Below are 24,305 nucleotides of genomic sequence, written 5' to 3'. Positions count from 1 at the left end.
CTGGAAACTCCCCAGAAATCCGTCCAGCATCCTAGAAGCCCCCCAAAAGATGAGCGTTTAAATACACTCTATGATTTTACACAGACAAGCCCACTCTGCATCCTGTGAGGCAAAAGCATGAGAAAGGAAAATAAAATTCTTACCGTAACCAGAGGGCTTCCGACTAAGAAAGATTCATTTATGAACGGTGGTCAGACTGGTAAACCAGAGAGGGCTAAAGGCACAGTCAACCTTGGCTTTCAGAGTCTCAGTTTGTGTCTCATCTCTTTGGAATGACTTGGCTCCTCTGCAGTCCAGGAAACAGACCAGGCAATATTTTAAGGTCCGCTCCAGCCCTGGGGCTCTGCTGTCTGTATGTAGCTTCCAGGATAATCTGTACTTTATGTAGTTAGAACATTGCCACTATGGTTCCTATGGTCAGCGTGACCTAGATATTTTTCTCTACCTAGTCTAGGTTCCTAGTAAATTCTAAGGCAAATGCTTCAACCTAAGGGAAGAGCAAGCAGGAAAAACAAACAGGCAATTTCCATCTGGAAGCCAAAATAAAGCAAGAGCCGGGACCACTGATCTCTTCAGCTCGCTGATGGTCTGTGGATCTGCAGAGAGTGCCAGCCAGGACGAAAATGTGACAAGCCACCAAGCTGGGAGCAGATCAAGAATGCTCCAAGAAATGGTGTCTTTGTTAGACACATCCCTTTTGCTGAAGTTTCAAAGGCCATTGGACATGCAGAGGAAGCAAATATGATCTGCATAGAATCGGTGGAAGAAGTGATTTGTACTGTGAGCTGTGACTCTCTCTGGCCACTTCTGAAGGAAAGAGGAGGAAGTCTTTTAGGGGACTAATTAAAATGTTATACTCAGTGGCCCTCAACTGTAACCGGGAACTTCTGTTCCCATGGCAACGTGGATTTTTTTAGTGCTAATAAAAACTCTGATACAGGGTCAGAAGGAGTTAAAGAGACTGTGAGTTGACCAGGCACTGCTTTTACCAGAGACTGTGTTCCAAGTTCCAAACTTCTGACTTAGACCTGAACGTGGGAGTCGCCTCCACGTGCCAGGCTGGGGCGTATCCACGTGGTTTCATTCATAGCCTCCCGCAGACGCAGGCTCGAGGTTCAGTTCGCCCATTCACATCTTCCAGTGAGGGTAGCTGCCACCACACAGGGACATATACATGCATGCACACACACAGGCACACAGCCACGTGCACACTCCCATTATTGCACTTTAGGAAATCATGAAGCGGAAGAAGACCCCAAAGGATTTATTGAAAATGGACAAAGGGATATGAGAATGGAGACACCTAGTGTTCTTGTTAGTAGTGCCAGCCAGTCTGACCCATGGCCACCTGGTGCACAACAGAAGGAAACACGGCCTGCGTAATTGTGCCATCCCCACAATGACGCCTATGTCTGAGCTCAGCGAGGCGGCCACTGTATCGTTCAGCTCATTGGGGGCCTTCCTCGTACCAAGCATGCTGTCCTTCTCCGGGGCCTGGGCTCTCCTGACAACCTGTCCACAACTGTGAGATGGGGTCCTGCCCTCTCTTCAATGTGATTAGGTGACCTACCGGGCAAGGGGGTGTGAATATGGAGCAGAAAGGGGAGGCCGCCTGTCTAAACCTCAGTGTCGGCCCTTGGAGAGATGGAGTCGCCCCTGACTGGGACCTTTAGGGAGCTCCGCCTTCCCAGGAGAGCCTGTCCAGCAGCTGCTGGCCAAACACCGCGTCTGCACCGTGTGCAAGGCAAACCTGGGCTTGCATTTGAGCTCCCAGAGCCGAGCTCAGCTTCTTGGCTGCCTTAGATGATCTCCGGGATCAGTGTGAAAGCCAGGGAATTATAGTTTCCAGGACGAGGCGCGATGACCAACGAACTTCGTAACCACGGTCGTAACTGATCTGACATTATCGCTCAGAGCGCTGCTCCAAAGGCAATGATAGAACCAGCTCTCCCAGGTCCCAGGCATGCCGCCGCCGATGTACAATTCAGTTGTTCCTCCCTCGGTGGCATTCGCTCCTCTTATTTGACACAGCACTGCCGGAGGAAAAGAAACTGCCTGCAGCTCCTGCTACTGTGTGCGGGCCTGCCAATGCTCCTCCTTCCTGGCTTCACTGCGCTCTCCCGGACCTAAAATCACACCAGTGAATGGGTAGCTTATGGGTTAGCCAACACGGACAATGACCTGAGCCCCCGTCAAAGGGAATCTCTAGACTCAAGTATCACCGGACGGTGCACTTGAACCAGGTCCTCCTGACTCCCAGTCCCATGGCTGTCATGTGGCTGTCACTTGGCGGGGTTCCCGCTCCACTCCCGCAGCAGCACCTCCTGTGGTGGCTTCTCCTAGGGATCCTGAGCTGCTCCCAACAAAACCCACACTCCCTGCCATCCAGTGAATTCCCACCCACACGGCCCTACAGATCATGCAGGATTGCCCCTGTGGTTTCTGAGCTGGTTCCTCTGCAGGGGAGGAAAACGCCCCAGTGGGAGGGTGGGGGGGGTGTGTTGGAGCAGCTGGTGGTTTTGAACTGCTGGCCTTTCGATGAACAGCCCAGCGTGTGATCCACTCAGCCACCAGGACTCTTTGAGCAACAAGCACACAATTCTTTTTCATTTTCTTTTCCCTTAGTGCCTGTCACAGGGTCAAGAAGCCCTGTCCATGCCATTCTAACCGAATCTTCCTCGGCCGGTTCCAGAGAGCCCTCACCTCCAAGGACACTTGGAGGAAGACAAGCTCCTCATGGTTAAGGAAGTGGAGGGAGGGAATTCATAATGTTTTCTTAAAAATATTTTAAAGACAGAATCTTGGCATTAAGAACAAAACCATCACTACCCTAGTTTCCCAGTCGTCTCGCTCTTTTCATTTATTTTTTATTTAATCATTTTATTGGGGGCTCGTACAACTCTTATCACGATCCATCCATCCATCATATCAAGCACATTTGTACATTTGTTGCCATCATCATTCTCAAAACATTTGCTTTCTACTTGAGCCCAGCTCCTCATTTTCCCTTCTCCCATGAATCCTTGATAATTTATAAATTATTATTTCATCATATCTTATTACTGTGCTCACACTTAATCTCAATCTCTCTCTCTCTCTCTCTCTTTCACACACACACACACACACACACACACACACACACACACACTTTGCTCTCCACTGGATTCTGATTCAGAGCGACCCCTTGTGGCACAGAGTAGAACTGCTTACAGGGTTTTCGTGCTCCACGGGGTGGTTTTTGCACAAGGATTTCTTGACGCTAACAGTTTATGGAAGCAGAATGCCAGGCCTTTTCTTCCACAGTGCCTGAGGGTGGGGTTGAACCGCCAACCTGTAGGCTAGTGATCCAGGTGCATAGCCAGAGACCTTTCTCAGCTGATCAGGAGTGTTCTCTGACTGGTGTGATTCTCACTCGCAGCTCACCCAACTTGTGATTCACAGCCTGGGAATCACGAACTCCTCCGCTCTCGGCCCCCGGTCACCCCATGAAAGCTGCTGCTATGACAAACCGGGGAGAAGTATTCCAAGGGTCAGCCAGGCCAAGAGGCCCTTTGCCCACGTGCTGGAGGCTGCTTGTGAAAAGCCGTGCTCCTCAGCTTCCCGCTCCTCTGCCCTTCCCATTGTTCTGACCCACAGTGAGGCCCCAGTCAGAGCTGTGGTTGCAAAGCCGGGGGCCTTTTAAAGAACTCATCTAAAGACAGGGCGATGTGTTTGGGGGACTCTGGGACCATGCATAAGGCGCCTGGAGAAGAGCTGATTGAACGCCGAGGAACACCAGAAGCACATGCGGTCTTAGAAGTGCAGCGAGAATGCTCCCTAGAAGCGAGACTGTCATCCAGGCTTTGGACGTGCTGTCAGGAGAGAGCAGTCCCTTGAAGAGGACATCCTGCTTGGTAAAGTGGAGGGGCAGTGACAAAGAGGAAGGTAATCAGACAGGTGGACCGACACGGTAGCTGCACATGGGCTCCCACATGCCCACAGTTGTAGGACAGCGCAGGACTGGGCAGTGTTATAGTCTGTTAGACACCGGTCGCTATGAGTCAGAACCGACTCCACCACACCTAACAACGAGCCACGGGGACTCCTCCGACACTGCCCCGAAGCAAGGTCTTCACGCCTGTGTTTATTCCAGAAAGTTCTCTCATTTGTTTTGCTCCGTGTGTCCCTTCACCCTGTTGACTGTTTATTGAGGACCTACTGTGTGCTATATATTGAGCCCCAGTCGTTGCCACACTACATGGCTGTGTTCCAGATTTTGAATTCCTTCAGCAACAATCTTAGGGAAGGAACCCTGGTGATGTAGTAGTTGCACGCTGGGCTGCGATCCTCATGGTTGGCGGTTCAAAACCACCAGGAGCTCCACAGGAGAGAGACTGGGCTTTCTACTCTCGTAAATAGTTACGGTCTGGGAAACCCACAGGGGGTCGCTATGAGTCAGCATGGGCTCGTTGGCCGCGACTCTGGTTTTGAGTATTTTTATTCCATTTTATAGGGGGGCACAAGGTCAGTGAGTTTTCTGACTAAAGTATAATGTAAATCAAGAGGAAAGTGGGCAAAGGAGGTCTGAGGGCAAACTGGTCCAAATCCTGGAGCCCTGAGCACAAGGCTTCGGAGGTGGGGCTGCGTCCAGCGGACAGCCTGGAGCTGCTACGAACTGGTTCTTAACCATACCAAGCACCTGTTGTCATCAAGTTGATTCCATTTCCCAGTGACCCTATGGAACAGTGAAGAACTGCCCCATGCACTTTCCAAGACTGTCGTCCTAAAGGGAGCCAACTGCCGCCATTCTCCAGGACAGGTGGTGGGTTCAAACCTCTGACCTTTGGTCAGCAGCCAAACATTTCATCACTGCATCACCAAGACTCCTTTTTCTTAGCATTGTGGACATTGAATCTGCTGGGAGCTTTTTCCTGAAACACCTATTTTAAGGTTCTTCTACAAGATTGAATTAAAGGGTGGTTTGGTGGGAGAGCCCGTTCAGTTCTGGGCCAGCACACCTCATTCGCCCACCAGCTGCCGAGGGGGCTTTCTGTGATGCTGTGCAGGTTTTATCAGAGCTTCCAGACCAAGACAGACTAGGAAGAAAGGCCTTCCAAAAGTCAGCCAATGAAAATCCTAAGGGTCGTGATGGTTCATTCTGCACCTGATCATGGCGATGGCAGGCAGCATTTCTACCTGTTGTACCAGCATACCCAAACCAAGCTCTCTGCCATTGACTTGCAGCTGACTCATAGTGACCCTGTAGGGCAGGGCAGAACTGCCCCCAGGGGTTTCCGAGACCGTAACTCTTTGATGAAGCAGAAAGCTCCATCTTTCTCTCTCATAGTGACTGGTGGTTTCGAACTGCCGACCTCAAGGTTAGCAGCCCAACTTAACCACTAGCTATCAGGGCTTCTTCAGGAGTTCCTAATATACAACTCTAGTAAAGAATTGCTGCCCTAAAGCCTCTATAGGGGTTAGAATATTCTCTTTTTATTTCATGATAGTTTGTTAAATTAACAAGACTAATTTCTCTGTAAGCTGAGAATCTCTCAAACCCCTGAAAACAGCGTGTCTCCCCAGAAGTCTTAGTGTAGTCTCCTTGGGGTCCTGAACATTTACCCTGGGAATCTAACTCTTGCTGGATATGGTTGGGGAATGCCTCCTTGAGACCGCTCTGAGCCTCCTGGCATTCCTGTGAGAGGGACAGGGTCTGTGGACCTTGGATCTTGGAATGGATCCAAGATTAACCTAACCCCTCACCACGCCACGGGGAGTGGGAACCAGGGTCCCGCTGATGGAAACTCAGTAAGGAAGGAGGGGAAGAAGAAGAAAAAAGCAACAACCAAGCCTGACAAAACAAAATGTTTTTCCCTCTCCTCCCAGCTGTCCTTCGATTTGCTTTTTGCTGTTCAGATCCAACCTCTTGGGGCTGGCTCAGGTCATTGCTCCCCCTGGTGGCATAGGACTTCACTGCAGGCATGTGGCTGGTTCCTGTCACTGCCCTCAAACCCAAAGCCAACCCCTACCCTGTAGGACAGGGTGGAACAGCTCCCAAAGTTTCCAAGTCTGTAAATCTTTACAGAAGCAGAAATCTGCCTTTTTCCACCTCGGCACGGCCGATGGGTTCGAAGTCTGTCCTTGTAGTTAATAGCCCAAAGCTGAGCTATACAGGCCTTTTAAGGTAGGATGACCATCTGCCTTCTGCTTGAAGGGTGCCCCCACCCAAGGGAAAAGAGGGGAAGCAACCTAAGCCCCCAGGTGGTGCTGGCGATTAAAGAACTCATTCTAGCTAACTGGAAGGTTGGAGGTTTGTGTACACCCAGGCACTTCGGAAGAAAGGACTGGCGGTTTATTTCCCAAAATATCAAGCATTGAACCGAACAGAGCGCAGCTCCATCCCAACACACTGGGTTCCACCATGCGTGGGGAGGGGGCGCTCTGTTCTTTCCATTCTCAGCCCATACCTCAGCCAGTCTCCCAGCCGTCCAGCTTGAGGGGCACACCATTCCCCTCTGAGTACCTCTTAACGAAAACCTGTCCATTTTTGCATTGAAGATGTTTTGCAAAATGATAAGGCATCTGGTTTTTCAAGAGGAGCCCCGGTGGTAGAGTAGTGGGTTGCAGGATGGGATGACAGCCACAGAGTCAGAAGTTCAAAACCACCAGCATCTGCTCAGGAGAAAGGTGAGGCTGGCTACTCCCATATAGCATTCCAGCCTTGGGAACCCACAAAGGCAGTTCGCCCCTGTCCTTATAGGGTCTCCATGGGTCAGCATGGGTCCCCTGCAGTGGGTTTGGGTTTGGCTGGGAGTTGTTCATGGGTGACACAAGAATGCAGCCCCAGTAGGCAGCAGCCGTTGCTGCTGACAAACCTTTACTAGAGACGTCAGGAGCTAAGACGTTTACTAAGTGGCTGTGTTGGTAGAATTGCCGGGAAAGGCTTTCTCTGCCACCCCAGCTTGTTGGGCTGAAAGCACCAGAGATAGTTTGCTGGCATCCCCTCCACGGTATAAATGCTGTTTGATCCAAACCCTGTTCTTTCAGCATTTCAATGGTTTCTCATCTTCAGATGCACTGACTCAACTCCTTCCTGTGGGCGCATTGCATCGCAGGGTAATCTTTTAGGTTTCTTAATCATTAAAATTCAGGTCTCTTCCAGTGATGATACATTCTGTTTTCTCACCTAGAACTTTCATCCCCCCCACCCTCAGTTTTACTCATTTTTAAAAAAGATACTTTTGCATTTATGCCTAGTCCAACGTTCAGATTTTCGACATGTAAGGGAGAAAATTGTCTCCTGCACACCCTCTTTGATCTACATTTGTTGTACTGATTGACCCCTGGTGCCATGTTGGGTTTCGCACTGGGCTGGTAGCTGCAAACTCAGCAGACGGGGACCACCAGCCTCTCCTGGGAGAAAGATGAGGCTCGGGAACAGTTACAGTCTCAGAGACCCAGAGGGGCTGCCCTGCTCTGTCCTGCAGGGTGGTTGTGAGCCAGAATCTACTCGAGGGCGGTGAGTTTGGTTCTTCGGTCTGTTTTAAAAGATGACTTGGAGATCAACTAAAAGTAGGAGTTGTGACAAATAGGAAGACCAGACCGGTCCACGTAGGTCATATGTTTGCTGCTGATTGAAAGACCGGAGGTTCAAATCCACCCACAGGCATCTCATAGGAAAGGCCTTCTGAAAGATGTGCTATTAGCACCCTGTGGGTGGAGCATGCTCTTGGCCAGCCAGGCCAGTGCACAGTGAAATGGGTCTTCCCATGGCTTCCCCACCCTCTCCTCCACACCAGCAAGTGGCAGCCAATGGTTAGAGCCTTGTGCCTCACCCCAGCCCCATGCACCCACAGGGAACCATGCTGTGAGTTCCCATGGCACCCACACAGTTACTGCTACATGCACCCTCTCCCTGACCACCTGCCATCACCAGTATGTGCCCTGCACCTCTGTCCGGGGACCAATCCAGTGGGCACATCCCCATCTCTCTGAAAAGGTGCTGTCTACTCCACTGCCAAGCAAAAAGATTCTAGTGTCTCCGTTCAACTCAGTCCGGCAACAGCATCCCACATTCCACCCTGGTTCCTTCAGGCCAACTGCACAGGCATTCAAACCGCCTGGACACCCCACCCCCCACCCCCTCCCACCACACACCCCCTTCTACTGAAACAGAGGGCCGATCCCATCCGTTCGATCTGCATGTCATCTCATGTCTTGTCCTTTGCATCTGCTGTCCACTCTTGTCTAAATTGCTGCAAATCCTAACTCCTGTGGGTCCTTCAAAGTCACTCGGAACACTTCCCCGGGGAAGCCATTGCCTTTAGTCTGTGGACAAGAAGGAACACCTTGCTGGTGTGCTTTCTACCTGCTGGTGGTCATCATAAGACCATGCTCACCTACAAACCTCCCTTCCCCTGGGCTCTGAGCTTCTCCGAGGCCACCACCAACTCTTCAAACCCGGCAGCCCCAGCCCTAGCAGTGCTGGGGCCGATACAGGGTTGGAACTCAGTTCCACGTGGAATGACAAGGAGATCCAGCAAGATGACTTGTAGTGTGATTAAGATTTGGACTGGCAGAGAGAAGAGGAAAGACATTCCAGTAGAGGAAGATTGAGTCTTAACTTGGTGATGGCCAAGCAATGGTGTGAAGCAGGGACCAGGAGTGGTTTGACTTGGCTTGCCCGCATAACTTAACCAGGCTCCTGGTAGAGAGGGCCCAAACCGAAGACCACAGAGTTCTGGCAAGAGGACAGGACCCAGAGATGTGTGAGGCTGGATAACAGAGTCAAGGTCAGGAAGGATAAAGGACATGGTTTTGGTTGTGATTTGGGGAGCATCAATAGGACAAACTCTACACGACACATTTTGATATCTTTTCTTTACATAGGAGCCCTGGAGGCATAGGGGTTATGTGTTGGGCTGCTAACTGCAAGGTCAGCAGTTCAAAACCACCCCGTCCGGCTCCCCGGCAGAAAGCTGAGGCTTTCTACTCCTGTAAAGTGTTATGGTCTCAAAAAACCTCAGGGGCAGTTCTACCCTGTCCTACAAGGTCACTATGAATCAGAATCAACTTGATAAGAGGGAGGGAGGGAGGGGTTCTTTATGGGACGCCCCACCCACCTGGCTTCATGCTTTTAGCACCAAGGCTTGGTTACTGCTCACTGAGTGCTGAATGAATGAATGATGAATGTGTGCAGTGGGTCAGAATGAAGCCAGAAGCGGTAGTGTAGGAGCCAGGGAAGAGGAGCAGACGTGGTTCCCATGGTCACTCCGGCTGCGGCATTGCTGCCTAGTGCGCCACCCGGGTGGAGGCAAGTCCGGTGGCAGACAAGGACACTGTCCGTCGTCACAAGCAATGGCTAGACAGTCTGGCCGGCACTTGAGTGTTTGCGGAGAGCCCATGGCGCCTTGTACTTAATGTCTTCAACCTGTGCCCATGAAGTCTCAGACGTGACTGTGTGTTTAGCGTGCCGTGACAGCGCATCCCAGAGCTGAAATGCAGTTCAGGGCTCACGGGGCTGGTGCCGTAAACACACATGCCCACCGCTCCAGTCTGTATTTAAAGCTACGTCTCGAAAGAGTTAGGCGGTGTCGCTGTTCATGCATTTTCCCTGTGAAACAGACAGCTTTATGACTGTTAAGACACTGTCCTCAAGTCTCACACTACTGTGCCTCCATGAAGTGTAACGCAGGGACGTGTGTTTAGAGAATGTGTGCTGCTTGGATCATGCTGAAAAAAGCCCAAGGAATGGTTTTCTTCTGACCCGTTTTTCTGGTTTTCTTGTGTAGCCTTATTGGGGACAGAGGGGGGGGGGGGTGAGCAGCTTTCGTGTATTCTTCTGTGTGCAGAGGACTATTGGAATAGCAATAATCTACAGAGCAACGCACGGGAAGTCCACTAACCACATGCACAACAGTCGCCTCTCGAAGCAGTGGCGTAGTGGCTTACGTGTTGGGCTATGAACCTCAAGGTCAGCAGTTCAAAACCAGCAAGACGCTCCTCGGCAGCTAGCTGGGGCTTCCTGCTCAGGAGAGTGACAGTCTCTGAGCTCCACAGGGCAGCTGGACGCTGTCCTTTCACGGTGCTCTCAGGTGGCAGAGACTCGATGGCCGTGGGTTTCTCTAAGCAGACACGCTCAGAGGTCAGTTTCCTGTGGTTACCCATCCACACCAGTCCTTCTGCCTCGCCTCCAGGAGTTTTATTGCATATAGCTTACATGTCATACAATTCAATCCTTCCATCATATCAAGGAGAATTGTACAATCATTACCACATCAATTTGAGAACACCTCCCCCCATCCATGGTTAAATCGCCTTTAAAATGAGTTGTGTAGCACAATCACAATCCGTGCTAGTGGGCCCTCCCACTCCTGCCTTCCTTGTTTACTCCCTTCCCTCCCTGTTACCCACCCTCACCCCTGCATCTCCTGTCAACCCTCGTATCCGTTATTCTCACTCTGCATCCACTCCTGGGGAGCCCAACGGAAACAGTACAAAGCATAATCGAAATGAGGTGGTAGGGATAAAACAATAACAATACAAAGACAAATATACAAACAACGAGTAATAAAGAAAAGACCCTCATTGACATTCAAAGAGCTAGAGAAGAAATATCTGTCCTGTCGGGTCAATAGGGAGGTCAACTGACAGAGTATCCAGTTCGATCCAGCCTAATCAAGACGACAGTGGTGTCTGCCTGGTGGAAAGGCTGATGGAGACCCAGTCGTTCTTTAGGTAGCAGCACCAAACACACCGCAGTGATCCAGGGCCATGTGTGACAGAGCAGACCTGCCCTCTAGCGGTGCTTGCTTGTGTCTTTGCAGAAGCAGGGCACCAGGCCTCTCTTCCGTGACACCACCGGGTAGGTTTGCACAACCTTTAGCTTAGTATTTGAAAGCAAATCACCTATCCCACCTTGGGACCTTTTCTTCATTCTACAGGCCTCTCTCACTCTCTGCCATCAAGTCTATGCCGACTCTTAGCCTTCCTGCCTGTTGGGCATGGACTTGCCATTCGCACGAGGCTGGCTCGATGGCAGCAAACAGTGACTACCAAATACTGCGTTGGGCCTTTGAGAGAGAGTCAGGTGTGTGGATCAGCTGAGGTGGGGGTGATGGTTAACCCCCTTACCACAACCATCGAGTCGAAGCCGACTCACAGTGACCCTATAGGGCAGAGTAGAGTTGCCCCTGTGGGTTTCTGAGATTGTAACTCTTTGCAGGAGTAGAAAGCCTCACCTTTCCCTTTCAGCGTGGCTGTTGGTTTTTGAACCGCTGAGCTTGCAGTTAGCAGCCCAACTCGTTACCACTAAGTCGCCAGGGCTCCTACTTCTAGTGGTAGGTCCACCCAAAGTCAAAAGCAGCCAGGAGACCAAGGAGTACATTTGACTATGAAAGCACGTGCAGAGTTTATCTGGCAAGGGTCCAGGCTCTGTTAGAGGATACACAGTGGACACCGAGCAGGGATTCCATTTCCTGTCATTCTGCAGCTTGGGCTTCAGGAAACAGGCTGACCATAATTTACCTCTGCCCGCCACTGACAAAGTGAAGCAAGTAATTCACTTTTAAAATCCAGAGTCCTGTATTCAATCACGGCAGGCACGCGTGTCTGCAGAATCTAGACAATGAAGTCTCAGCGTAGCACGCTCTGAAGCATGTCGTGGCTGGCCTTCAACCCTTCAGCAGTGACCCTGGAGCACTGGTCTCTGAATCCACCACTGTCCACGCTTTGGGGGTTGCTGCTCTGTTAACCTGCGAGTGATTCTTCATGTCCAGTTTTCAGCTTGAACTATCCTGAAAAGCAGGAAATGATGCTTCAGACCCTCTTACCAGATAGCTGTCGTCAACATGCTTTGAGAAAGCTCCCGGGTGTGTGGATCTTGACAGGCCGATGAGCAGATTTGGGGGAAGTGGGACTCAGGAAGCCAGAGAGTCAGAAGAATGCTTGGAATTCCTGATGGGTTTTGACCAGACGTGTTCTGTATGGGGCGTCCCGTACGTTTGCTTCCACAAATACACAAGCTGCCGCTGGACTTGCTGATAATTGCAAATAAATAATTCAGGTGGCCACCCACCAGACTCAGAGGTCTAGGGGTCTGTGGGGTTCCCGTGACGGGTGTTCTCTGGGCGCTTGTATAATCGAGAAGAGAAATCGTGAGGTGTGGTCTCCTTCTGGTTCTTTTAAATCTTGAGACGTTGTCTTGAGCACCCGTGTAGCTTCCCATAACATCATGAAGGAAATAGACGAGAATGATTAACCTCCTTTGATTGGACTGCAGAAGAGAGGATTAAAGTTATTTTTCATTTGCAGTGCACGTATTTCCACAGTTGGAGTTACTGGCTGCCTGCCACTTTGTCTCCAGGATAGCAGTCTCTCCTTGGATCTGGGCCTATAGATTTGGCTTGATGTGTCCTGTCGTGTCACTTGCCACTCATAGGGACCCTGCAGGACAGAGAGGCACCGTCCTGCCACCTTTGCTGGCCTGTGGTCATCTATGGGGCAGATCATGCAGCCGTTTTCCTCCAGAGCCGCCCAATGTGGAAATCACAAACCTCTGTTCCTTAACTCCCTCTCAATGTGTATCTGTGAGCAGCGTATTCCACGTGCCCGTAGGGATGTTCATTCCATCCATAGCTATATAAACTTAGACGGAACTACGCTTGTACCAAAAGCAAAGCATATTGCAAGGGAAGATACCAATTCAAGAAGCAATATGGAACGATCTGAAATAACCGGTTTATGGTTGAGCGGGGCAGGTGTCATTTAATCTTTTTATTAATATTTGAAGACTCTTATGGCATAATCTAGTTGTCTGTATTCTTTTACAGTTCTGATTTAAGTATCCACTGTGTGAACGAAAAAAAGTACCTTTTAGTATATCGTGTTTTGATACTGAAAATGGTCCCTTAGGGCAGTGAACTGGTTGTTAGATTATTTGACTCCCACCCCTGCACGGGGGCGGGGGGATTGTCCTGAACCTGGGACTTTTAGGTTAACAGCCGAGTGCCTAACCATGGCGCTGTCACTACGCCTTCATATCTAGTGACAGGAAGGCTGAGGTGATGTCGCCAAGGGTGCCCGGAGCCCAGCTGCGTGGCTCTGATTGAAGCGATCCTAGGTAGGGATAAAGAGAGTTCTGTAGTGATCCGATAGCAGAATGCAGCGTGGCCATGCGATCCGATCTATGCTAATTCTGCGGGCTTTTGTCTTTCTCAATAGATGGAACTGATTAAAAACATAAGTACTGCGGAACAGCCCTATATATTCACTCGACACGTTCACTTCCTCAACTTCTCAAGGTAAGCCACGGTCCCTCTTTAATGGTTCTCCGCTTTCTCCCTAGTTCTCCGACAGCTCCTAATGAACCGTTGCTTTGAAATCACGCTTCCTTCTCTGGGCAGTGCACCTGCCTTTGCACCTGCCTGTCTCTGCTGACCACTGGCCATCCTGGCTCACAGTGACCGCAGAGGGTGGGCAGGACTGTGCAGACCTGTGCTGAAGCTGACTGTAGATTCCGAGTTCAAACCCAGGCCCCCCAGTTAGTCCCAGAACATTTAGCTACTTCCCGCACCACTCTGGCCCCTTGCTCTGGAGCAGTGGTTCTCAACCTTCCCAAAGCCAGAACCCTTTAGCACAGCTCCTCATGTGGTGGTGACCCCCCAACAATAAAATTATTTTCATTGCTACTTCATCAGTGTCATTTTTCTGCTGTTATGAATTGGGCAACCCCTGTGAAAGGGTCATTTGACTCCCAAAGGGGTCGCAACCCACAGGTTGAGAACCGCTGGAATAGAGGGCTCAACATTGGAAATATCTGGAAAGAAATCCCATTTCTTCCTAGAATGCAAAGCTTAGATCTTATGAAAGTTGGACATCATTTTTAACGAGAAGCCAGATGATGGGACATTTTGGTTTTTGTTGCTTTTTTAAAAAAAAGGAGACGTGGGTTTTGTATCAGACAGAGAAACCAAGAAGGGGCTACTTTAGCATGAACGGGTTCTGTCTTGTCTTTGCATGGTACAAACCTTACTAGTACTCAGGGAAGCAGAGGCACCCTGAGGTGAGTCGGCATTCTCCCCTTATCAGCCCAGGGCTGCTCCTCAAGGCAGGATTGGCGGACAGAGCCTTGGGCCTGATGGACTAAGGAGCCAGTGACCCCTGGGGCCTCCCCCATCAACCATCTGACCAGCAATCCCTCACTGCCATGGGGGGTGGGGCGGTTAGCAGTCCCTTCCTGGATGAGCACCAGAGCCCCAGGTTTGAGTGAGTGGTGGCCACCCCTGCACTACTGGTGGACTCTGACCTGATGACCCCTAGACTGGAGGATGGGGAGGCTGGCCCTGGGGAGGGGATTGTGCCCGTAGCACTTTCAGCTCCTGGCTGTCCCAGACCCTAAAGCAGCCAAGAGATGGTAGGCTTCAAAGGACCGTCCTGCTAGGCAGCAGGCCCTGTGCAATTAGGTGTAGAAAGAACTCAGTTTCAGCAAACAGGTTATTAAGCAGAGAGGAGGGACTGACTGCCTTATCTATCAAAGCAAGTGTCCCCTTCAGTCCAGCCCCCTGATCCACTCCTCCCCCACCCAGTGTCACCCAGCAGCTTGGAGCGTGCCTCCCATCAGGAGAGGGCTTGTGACTGGCTTGTCAGTGGTGTGTGCCCTGCCTCTTGCTTCCCGAAGACCGGCTCTCAGAGAACCAGGCGTGTTGGCAGTTCCAAGCACTGCATTTTATGATCTGCAACCAGCAGAGCCCTGTGCCCCGAAGGTCACTTTTTTAGAACACGCTCTCTGTGCCGGCCCCTGTTTCCCCCCAGCCTCATCCATTGAACTCTTCTGCTTCACAAGTATATTTTTTTACAATCCAGACAAATTGGATGGCAACACATTTGCATAATTAACCCAGGGCATCATAAAGCTCTAATGAGAATTTAAGGCTGATACGGTCTTAACTGGTTTCGCTTGGTGACCGCAGTCTGTCATAGCCTCTCCCATCAAATACGTGCCTGCGAGTTCAGTCTTGATAAAATGCCTCCTAGGAGAACCCATAGCTACAGGAAAAGCACTGGCCTGCTTGTCGCAGCGTCCAGGTGTCAGCCTTGGCCTGTCTGTCAGCCAAAATGCCAGGCAAGTCATTTCACCCCCTGGGGCCAGGCGGTCTCACATTTATCACCTGTGAAAGAGGCACAGTTCCCCACCGCACCCCCCACCTTGACCTCATCAGCACCCCCTCCTAGGGCTTTGTGAGCAGTCTGGTTTATGGCAGTGAGCAGTAACCGGACAGCAGGGCCACTGGGTCTCCAGGGGTGCCGGGAGCCTGGACCCTCCCTGTCTGAAGCAGAGGCCAGGGTGGGAGGGATGAGTCAGCCATAGATACATGAAGTGGGGCGTTCTTCAGGACCCAAGGCCCCCTTTCAGGAAGGAACCAAAAGGATTCTAGGGGCGAGGGGGCGCAGCTTGGAGCAGGGGCACTGCAAGAAAGGACGGTCATCAAAACGTGTTAGGCTGGAGCAGAAGTGCTGACCAGCTGGCCTCTTTTACAGCCTCTGCCTCTCTTCCACCCCGTAACATACAGAACATCAGGTAACATGCAGAGCGTACATTCCAAACAGTTGCAACCCCGCAGAACAGGACTTGACTGCCATCGTGCGGGTTGCCAGCAGGGATCCTCTGGGCCCTATCCACTCAGGTTCATTTAACCAGGAAAACAGGATGAGTAACAGATCGCCGCATACTGTGCATGATCAAATAGTACAACCCTCAGTGTGGTTTGCACCTTAGCGTATGGAACACAAACATCCTCACAACTGCACCCATAACCCATAACACAGCATCATGATAAACAGAGAAAACACTATACTTGTTGAAGATGTAATCTATTTGGATCCATAATTAACACCCACGGGAGCAGTGGTCAAGAAATCACATGACACACTGCCTTGGACAAATTTGGTACAAGAGATCTCTTTAAAGTGTCTGAAAGCGTAATCGTCACCTTTGAGGACTAAGGTCATGGTTTTTCAGTCACCTTGTACGCACGTGGAAGCTGGACCGTGACTACAGGAGACCAGGAACATGATGACGTAATAGAGCTCCTGGAAAATATGGCTACCGGGCTCCAGGTCCGATGTGCTTGGACATGTTCTAAACAAAACATCCTTACTCGGGTTTCTCTGATCAGTGGATGACTGCAGACAAGTTTTCCCAAATAAGAAGACACGTTTGTCTTGTTAGAGTGCCTTCGGATAGAAGGTCCAGTCAAAGAGCGGCTTCTGTGACAGTCTCACATGGGCTAGTGACATCCAAGGCAGGGACATCTGCTCGGGCTGTCGTGACTCTTGCTTGGGAGTTGAAAAGGGCAACGCTCATAGTGCTTCTCAAAGAACACAGGACGATCCCAGGGGCTTATGATGAGCAAGTGTTTAGGAACATTGAAAGCTTCAGCTTCCGTTGTGAGAAAACAGCCAGGAAAGTTGTACCAAGGAAATCTTTCCCAGGTTCCATTGTCCTGCTCATTCTTGGAAAGCAGTCAGTTGTCCTATACGAATTTGATTGTGAAACCTACCCACGTACCATACAGCCCCGACCTCGCTCCTCCGACTTCTTTCTGCCCCTCAAACCTAAACAACAGTTCACAGGGACAAGATTCCAGACCCTCGGGGACACTGGCGTTGCTGTTCGAACATGGTGACATCTGAGATCTCAGGATTCGTCAGGAAAGGGCTAGAGACGTAGAAACACGGCCTGGATGGAGGATATGTCAAGAAAGAAGAAGTCAACATTTTGATATTCTATGGTTTTGAAGCAGTAGTTTCTAATGTTTCCCCACATTTGAATTTTGGAAAAAAATACTGAATGTGCCCTGGAATACCTGAAGATTGAACACACCTGTTTTGGAAGACACACGGCAGAATGTTCGTAGCAGCACAGACGGCGCAGCTTCATCTAACATTAGACATGTTACCGGGAGGGACGCGTCCCTCTACAGGACCTTGTGCTTGGTAGAGTGGAAGGTCAGTGGAAACAAGGGAAGGCCCTCGTGGAAATGGACAGGCTCTGACAACGAGCCAAACATAGTAAGGACTATTTGGTGACACAGAAAGGTATGGCAGGAAGCAGGGAGGTCACAGGCCAGTGGGTGCACAGTCATGTAGATCCGTGGTCCAGGGGACGTGGCAGGATATTCCCAGAGTGGCTCCCAGCATCAGCAGCCCACAAGAGGCCACCCCTGGAGGCAGGCATAGTGTCCAGCAAGCAGAGAGGACAAAAGGCCACGGTGTTTCGGTTTTACAAGGCCACTCCCAGGGGGGTGATCCTCAGGCTATGAGTTGGTTGAGAGTGTGGATACCCCGACTCTTCACAGAGGTTCAAGTTGGCATAAAATGGGCCACAGCATCTAACAGTAACACTTTGAAGTCTGACCCAAACCGTGGTCTTTTCAAGGACCTCCTACGAAGATCACAGCGAGACCTCGGATAAGGACGGTGGAGGAATTATGTATTTCATTTATTTCATTATGGTGCCGGTGAGGAACATGGAAAGAGCCATGAATTTTAGAACGATCCCTGACACCCCCCAACCTCATTCCTTTACCTCTGCTAAGAACGAACAAACCTATCATAGAAGAGGCACAATCAGAATGCTTCTTGGAAGCAAGGAGGGGGAGACTTCATGTCAGATGCTCTTGGTATCAGGAGGGATATCGGAGGGTTGGTCCCTGGGAAAGGACAGCCTGGTTGGTAACGTAGAAGGCAGTGCAAAAGAGGAAAACTCTCACGGCTTGTATTGACCCAGTGGCCGCAACCTGGTCTCCACCATAGTCATGCTGACGTCAGTGACGTGGGACCTGGAGATGTCTTCCTGTTGTACACGGGGGTCGAACCGACGGGATGGTGCCTAACAGCAGCGCCCGGAACAGCAAGGTGTTCTCCCAGCACCCACAGTTCCCCTTTATCTTTAAGTAGGTGGAAGACAGACATCCCAGAAAGAGGCATCCCAGACCACCATGCCGGTCTCCCTGCTGGTGTTTGTCGATTATTGCTGGGTGTGGGAGGAGGCAAGGAGGGCAACATGCCTGCCATTCTGCAGCCTCTTCCCCCAGACCTCGACTATCAGGGAAAACGTGATTAAAATCTCGCCTCAGAGCTCAGGGCTCAACCAAACTGGTCTGTGGATTCTACGAGAGGACTCGCAAGGGGGGCAATTCCAAACCACGTCTGGCTTCGTGCCACCCTGTCTTCCTCACCCGCCTGAGCTCCCCTGTTCCTGCCTTCATTGTCTCGGGGTGACTCCAGCGCCAGTGCTGACGTGCAGAACAGAGAACGTGAATAGTGACGGACACATCCCCCCAAAGCAGGCAGCGCATGGAAGTGGCAGGAGAAGCCTTTGGAGGACACTTCTCGTTCTTCCTGGAAGGAGGATCGCAGTGCAGGTGGGAACAAAGCCTGCCCTCCCGGGCCGAGCCGGCCGACCCATCATGCACTCAGGTTTCCAAGCCTGGCACCTGAATGTGGGCTTTGTGGCCATGGTTGGTGCACAGTCAGTCACATGAGCTGAGTGCCCCTCAGGTCTCCCCCCCAGAGGGAGAGGAGCCTCAAGGGTGGGGACAGCACCCAACCTAACAATGGGGCGCGGCGGTTCACGCTTTCTCGACCCGCTTCACCATCGCTCGGAAGTTGGGCTTTTAGTGAGCCTTGTCTCTCCGGGTGTCCCACTTAAACTCGGCTGACCCAGACCTTCCACAAGGGGCACGTGCCCCCCCCCACTGATTTTGCCCTTGGAGCGTGGGGTGTGGATCTCGGCAGCTGCTGGCAACCACAGGCACCCGGGTCGCCGAGGACTTGCACGAGCTGGGCTTCCCCCAAGCCTGTCTTATCTTGTCTGTGAGTCTTCCTTTAACTCCCGACCTTGACCTCCCCTGCCTCAGCCCCTCCCTCTGCAAATGCTGCCCCTCGGTTCCGAGAGCCGAGGCCTGTGCTTTGAGATGGAAGGCCCTGTTCTGGCAGTGAAGGACTGGCGTGCCCTGCACGGGGCTGGGGAGGTGAAATGCCTGGCCCATGGTGGTATTTCTGGGGACACTGGCTAGCAAGCAACCATCTCTCCACACCACCCCCCTGCAGTAGCCCCTCTCTGCACCTCACACGGTCACGGGGGCCTTTTCTCCGTGTTGTCTTCTCTCGCTGGCAGGGATCAAAGCTGGAGGTCCCCTGGTTTTTGGTCCGTTTGTTCTTCTCGTGGTAACACATAAGGCTCACCCTCCCTAGACTTCTAGGCTCGCGATTAGATAGGAGGTAGGTGTTCGGAAACGGTCTCCAGTCATGGAACATGTTAGCATAGAGTAAGACAACCGCCGTCAGCTGCTGCTGAGCCTGCCCCTGCCTCATGGTGACTGCCCCCACACCACGTGACTAGATTGCCACGGCCCATGTGGTTTTTGATGGCTGATTTCCAGAACTAGGACAAAGTAGTTCCAGAGGTTTGCACAGCCTAGGATATGGGAAGTGGGCCCCTCTTCCTGCATGGTCTTTGTCTCTGGAAGCTCCCCTGAAGCCCATTCAGCAGCATTTGCACCAGGCCCAGCTCCATTGACTAATGGGCGCCCCCCGCTCTGAGGCGCGTTGGCAGGAGGTTGGAGCCCTAGCCGACCCCAGGACTCCAAAGCTGAAGGGCAGTGTCTCCTACAATGTGGGCCGTAACCATCATGACTTTTTCAGAAGAACTCGGGCCATAAATCTTGCTATTTACATAGGTGATCCTATAGGAGAAAGAACGTCTTTGGCATTCTGATAGAAACATACTTAGAATGTTTACCCAAGGGCTGAGTAGTTACAGCAGAAGTGACTGTGCTTGTGGATGGATTGAGGGGTCGAGGGAGCTGGGTCGGCAGATGTGCAAGATATTATTGTGGTGGGGTGGAGGGAGCTGGGAGGGTTGGATGTTGAAGAAAATGCACAGAATGATGCATGTGGGAATGTGTTGAAAAACTGAGGACCATGAAGCTTGGGGGTTTCTACTTGTAGAAAATAAAACATTAAAAAGGTAGGGTAGCAATGATGAAACATATAACTTTCTTCTAGTTCTTAAGTGCTCCCCCCCCACTATCATGATCCCAATTCTACCTTAAAAATCTGGCTAGACCAGAGGATGTACACTGGTACAGATAGCAACTGGAAACACAGGGAATCTAGGACAGATGACTCCTTTAGGACCAGTGGTGAGAGTGGCGATGCCTGGTGGGTGGAGAGAATGTGGGGTAGAAAGGGGGAATTGATTACACAAATCTACATATAACCTCCTCCCTGGGGGATGGACAGCAGAGAAGAAGGCAGGGGGAGATGTCGGACAGTGTAACATAATAATAATTTATGAATAATGAAGGGTTCATGAGGTAGGGGGAGTGGGAAGGGAGGGGGAAAATGAGCAGCAGATATTAAGGGCTCAAGTAGAAGGCAAATGTTTTGAGAATGATGATGGCAACAAATGTATATATGTTCTTGACACAATGAATGTATGTATGGGTTGTGATAAGAATCGTATGACCCCCAATAAAATGATAAAAAAAAGACGATGATGACCTATAGGGCTGATTAAAGAGTTGGTAAATATGGCCTGTGACATGTGCCAAAGAAATTGGTCTAAAACCCACTCGCTTAGGATGACTTCAAGGAGAGCTTCTAGAAGAGTGGTTCTCAGCCTTCCTCATGCTGCGACCCTTTAATACCGTTCCTCATGTGGTGGTGACCCCCAACCATAAATATTATTTTCGTTGATACTTCATCACTGTCATTTTGCTACTGTTATGAATCAGGCGACCCCTGTGAAAGGGTCGTTGGACACCCAGGTTGAGAACTGCTGTTCTAAAACTTAACCGTTATAGTGACTGAAAGACCAAGGCTGCAGGAATCAAAGGATGACCTTGACCTTCTCATACCTGTAAGCTCCGCTTAGAATCTTCCATCAGCTGTGAACACCACATTTCCCTCTCTCTCTCTGTCACACACACACACACACACACAATGAAGACCAAATAAGACCACATATGGCAGAACGAAAGGAACGAGGTCTCAAGAGGAAAGTTAGAGGAAATGTTTAGAGACAGGGACCTAATCAAGAAAGGAAGAAAAGCGAAGGGAGCTAAAATCGCAGCTGAAAGGCTACCTGCTGTACAAGATAGATGAGGGAAAAGCCCGGGCTCTGTGTGGAACGGATCAAAGGAGAATGGGCATGAACTCGACATGAGGAATTGTATGTGGATCTAAGATACTTCACTGGGTTGACATCGGGAGGCTGGGGGATCTTTTCTCAAGGTTTATCAAGCGAAGGCAGAAGGCTGTGCTTGTGAGAGGGGGTGGGACACAAAGCAGTCTGACCCCGAGAGTGGACTCAGCCACAGGTAGAAGGTTCCGGAGTGTCAGGGTGGACAGGAATTCTGACCAGAGTCAAAAGATCCCGAGAGGCCCTGGGACAAGGCGCGATGAGGACGAGGGTGTCCGTTGCACAGCTCAGGTACTAGGGACCTGCAGGCGCTATCCTGACACCCTCTTGTGTAGTAGAGATGCCACTCAAATTTTGTTCTTTTGAGAGAGAGCTGTGAGTACAATTGGGGAGGGAGTGGGGGAGGCTCGGCAGCCCGGTGCAGTCTGTTCAGGCTTGCCTTCTGGAAAGAGGAGATAGCGTATAGCAGACACATTCGCTCCTGTGAGAAATTCCTTGAGAGGGGCTGTTACATTGTGTAATACTTGGCAGTGAATTCTTCAGCCATCAAAAACCATCTACAATAATTGGAAATTCATGCTGGAACGTGTGTGCGTGGTAATGGACAAACAGGGGTACGTCATCCAGGCTCAGTGAGCCTGATCAGATCCACACATCCATTGTTTTCTGCTAGGAGAGGGCTGTGGCCAGCTGGGGGTCATTCCTAGTGGTGCATTGGTTTCTATGGCTGGGCTGCCCTGCTCACCCAAGCATACAGATTTGGGATCGTGGTTTCTAAAAGCATTTTGCAATTTCTGAGGGCTCCTTTGCATATGCATTTGGTATGCACGCTTCATCTTCCCACGACCTGGCAGTATTACTTTCATGGCTCTTTATCCTACACGCGAAACCCAGTTTAATTAAAAGAGGATGATCTAGTCAGGATGTAGCTGGTGGTTAGCATCCCTGACTCTGAAGATTTACAGTTAGCGGCCTAGCCAGTTGTGTGAATGGCACCCTGTGCTACATCTGGGACCTGATAAAATTCGGATTGGCCAGGGGAACATGATTCACGAGTATGGAATTTTCCAGTGGGGTGGGGTTTGGAAAGGCAAGGATGTCATTCCATTTCCATTCCTCTGGGTTCTTCCCAGCAGATCGGCACCTCAACGGGAGCGCAGCATCCTCAGAATGAACCCCGACCAACAAAGGGCTGGGAGCTGACTCGGGATCCCAGGGGTGTTGACTCTCAAAAAAGGAAATGAAACTCACTGCCATCAAGGCAAGGCTAACCCCCAGCACCCCCCTGCGTGTTCCTGAGACCCTACCTGTTGACAGCAGTAGAAAGCCCAGCTTTCTCCCGGGGAGCTGCTGGTGGGTTAGAAGTGCAGCCTGTGCGACGCGCAGCCGAATGCGTAACCCCTGTGCCACCAGGACCCCACAGTGGTGTTGGCAGAGACTTGAAAACGTGCCCGCGTGCTCCTAGGCTTTCAGTCCTCCCCTGAGCACCTCCTGGGGGCTGGGCACTGTGCCCTCTGGCACGGTCCTTGGCTTCCCAGAGGCTTCCAGGCTGACGGGTGTGACAGCATTGTCAACACAGTTCAGAGGGCAGAAGCCGGAATACAGGGGAGGATACGCCAGCCAGGAGGCCAGCATTCCTGGAGGATGTGGCTGGGACTCGGAGCTGGCTTTCAAAAGATGAGCAGTCTCTGCGACGTAGAGAGAGGCAGGCAAGGGGTCCTGCCAGTCTGTTGCCTGCGAGCTTTTTCTGACGCCAGTGGAATGTCTCAGCATTCTCATCAGGTCACCGGGTCACAGGGCTACAGGGACCTCCTCTGTCCAGAAGCACAACGAGAAAAGCAAAGCGTCCTTGGGGGATCCCCAGCCTATTCATTTTCCCTTGGGAAGACTCGCTCCTGGGCGGGCATCCAATGCAGTTGTCAAAGCCCTTGGTGCAGTGACCGAATATAGAGCCACTTTTAGTCCATTGCTTTCCTCCCACCAGGTGTTCGTCTGTTCCCCATCCCTGGACTCTTCTTTCTGAGGCAAAGGGCATAGATGCTAGGGCCAGACTGCTTGGATTAAAGGCATGGCTCAGCCACAGTTACCCAGCCATCCCCTGCCTCAGTTTCCCCATTCTGTGAGGTACTTTCGAGTCTGATCCAACTCACAAGGACCCCTCTGCTCAGTCCTCACCATCCCTCTCAGGTTGGAGCTCATGGCTGCAGCCACTGTGTTGGCCCACCTCGTCCAGGCCCTTCCTCTTTTTGGCTGCCCCTGGACTTGACCAAACACGATGTCCTTCTCCAGGGACTGACTAGTCTCTCCTCACAACATGTCCTAAGGATGTAAGACAACATATTTCCATCCTTGCCTCGAAGGAGCACCCTGGCTTTCCGTCTTCCAAAACAGGTCCGTTTGTCCTTTGAGCCGTCCAGGGGACTTTCCGTACTCTTCTGCCGCACCATGATTCAGATGCACGGAGTCTTCTTCGCTTTTCCTTATCCGAGGTCCAGCTTCCACATGCAGATGCTGTCCAGGAGAAAACCATGGCTTGGGTGTCCTGAGTCAGTCCTCAGAGTAGCATCCTGGCTTCGCAATAAGCTAAAGCAGCGGTTCTCAACCTGTGGGTCGTGACCCCTTTGGGGGGTGGTCAAACTACCCTTTCACAGGGGTCACCTAAAACCATGGGAAAACACTTATTTCTGATTGTCTTAAGAACGGAGACACCACTCCTCTATCCGTCTCCAGGTGGGTCCGCCCACCTGCAGAGATGCTGATCTGGTGAGAAAGAAGCTATCTCAACCCCCACACTGATGTTGGCTTTTTACTCACACTGTGACCCATGCTACACCATGCTTCAAGACAAACTTTCATTTATTTGTCATTAGAAATAAATAGTTCACAATATACAATTACATTATTGTTTGTGTGATTCATCACTATGCTTTGATTATGTTCAATTTTTAACAATGAAAATATATCCTGCCTATCAGATGTTTACATGATGATTCATAACAGTAGCAAAATTATAGTGATGAAGTAGCAACAAAAAATCATGTTATGGTTGGGGGATCACAACATGAGGAACTGTATTAAAGGGTGGAGGCATTAGGAAAGTTGAGAACCCTGCTCTAAA

At 50.9% G+C, this 24,305-nt stretch overlaps 1 protein-coding gene across 1 annotated transcript in view; it reads left to right on the top strand.

Moving 5' to 3' along the window:
* UST (uronyl 2-sulfotransferase) overlaps window positions 1-24,305 on the top strand; it is a 340,533-nt gene that overhangs the window by 207,005 nt on the left and 109,223 nt on the right. Inside the window, exon 4 of the mRNA XM_075554408.1 lies at window positions 13,201-13,280. Within this exon, the coding sequence (XP_075410523.1) occupies window positions 13,201-13,280 (80 nt within the window). The remainder of the gene's footprint in view (window positions 1-13,200; window positions 13,281-24,305) is intronic.

This window comes from Tenrec ecaudatus, chromosome 7 (assembly GCF_050624435.1).
Source record: "Tenrec ecaudatus isolate mTenEca1 chromosome 7, mTenEca1.hap1, whole genome shotgun sequence".
Classification (NCBI taxonomy): domain Eukaryota; kingdom Metazoa; phylum Chordata; class Mammalia; order Afrosoricida; family Tenrecidae; genus Tenrec; species Tenrec ecaudatus.
This window is presented reverse-complemented; position numbering and strand designations above follow the sequence as displayed.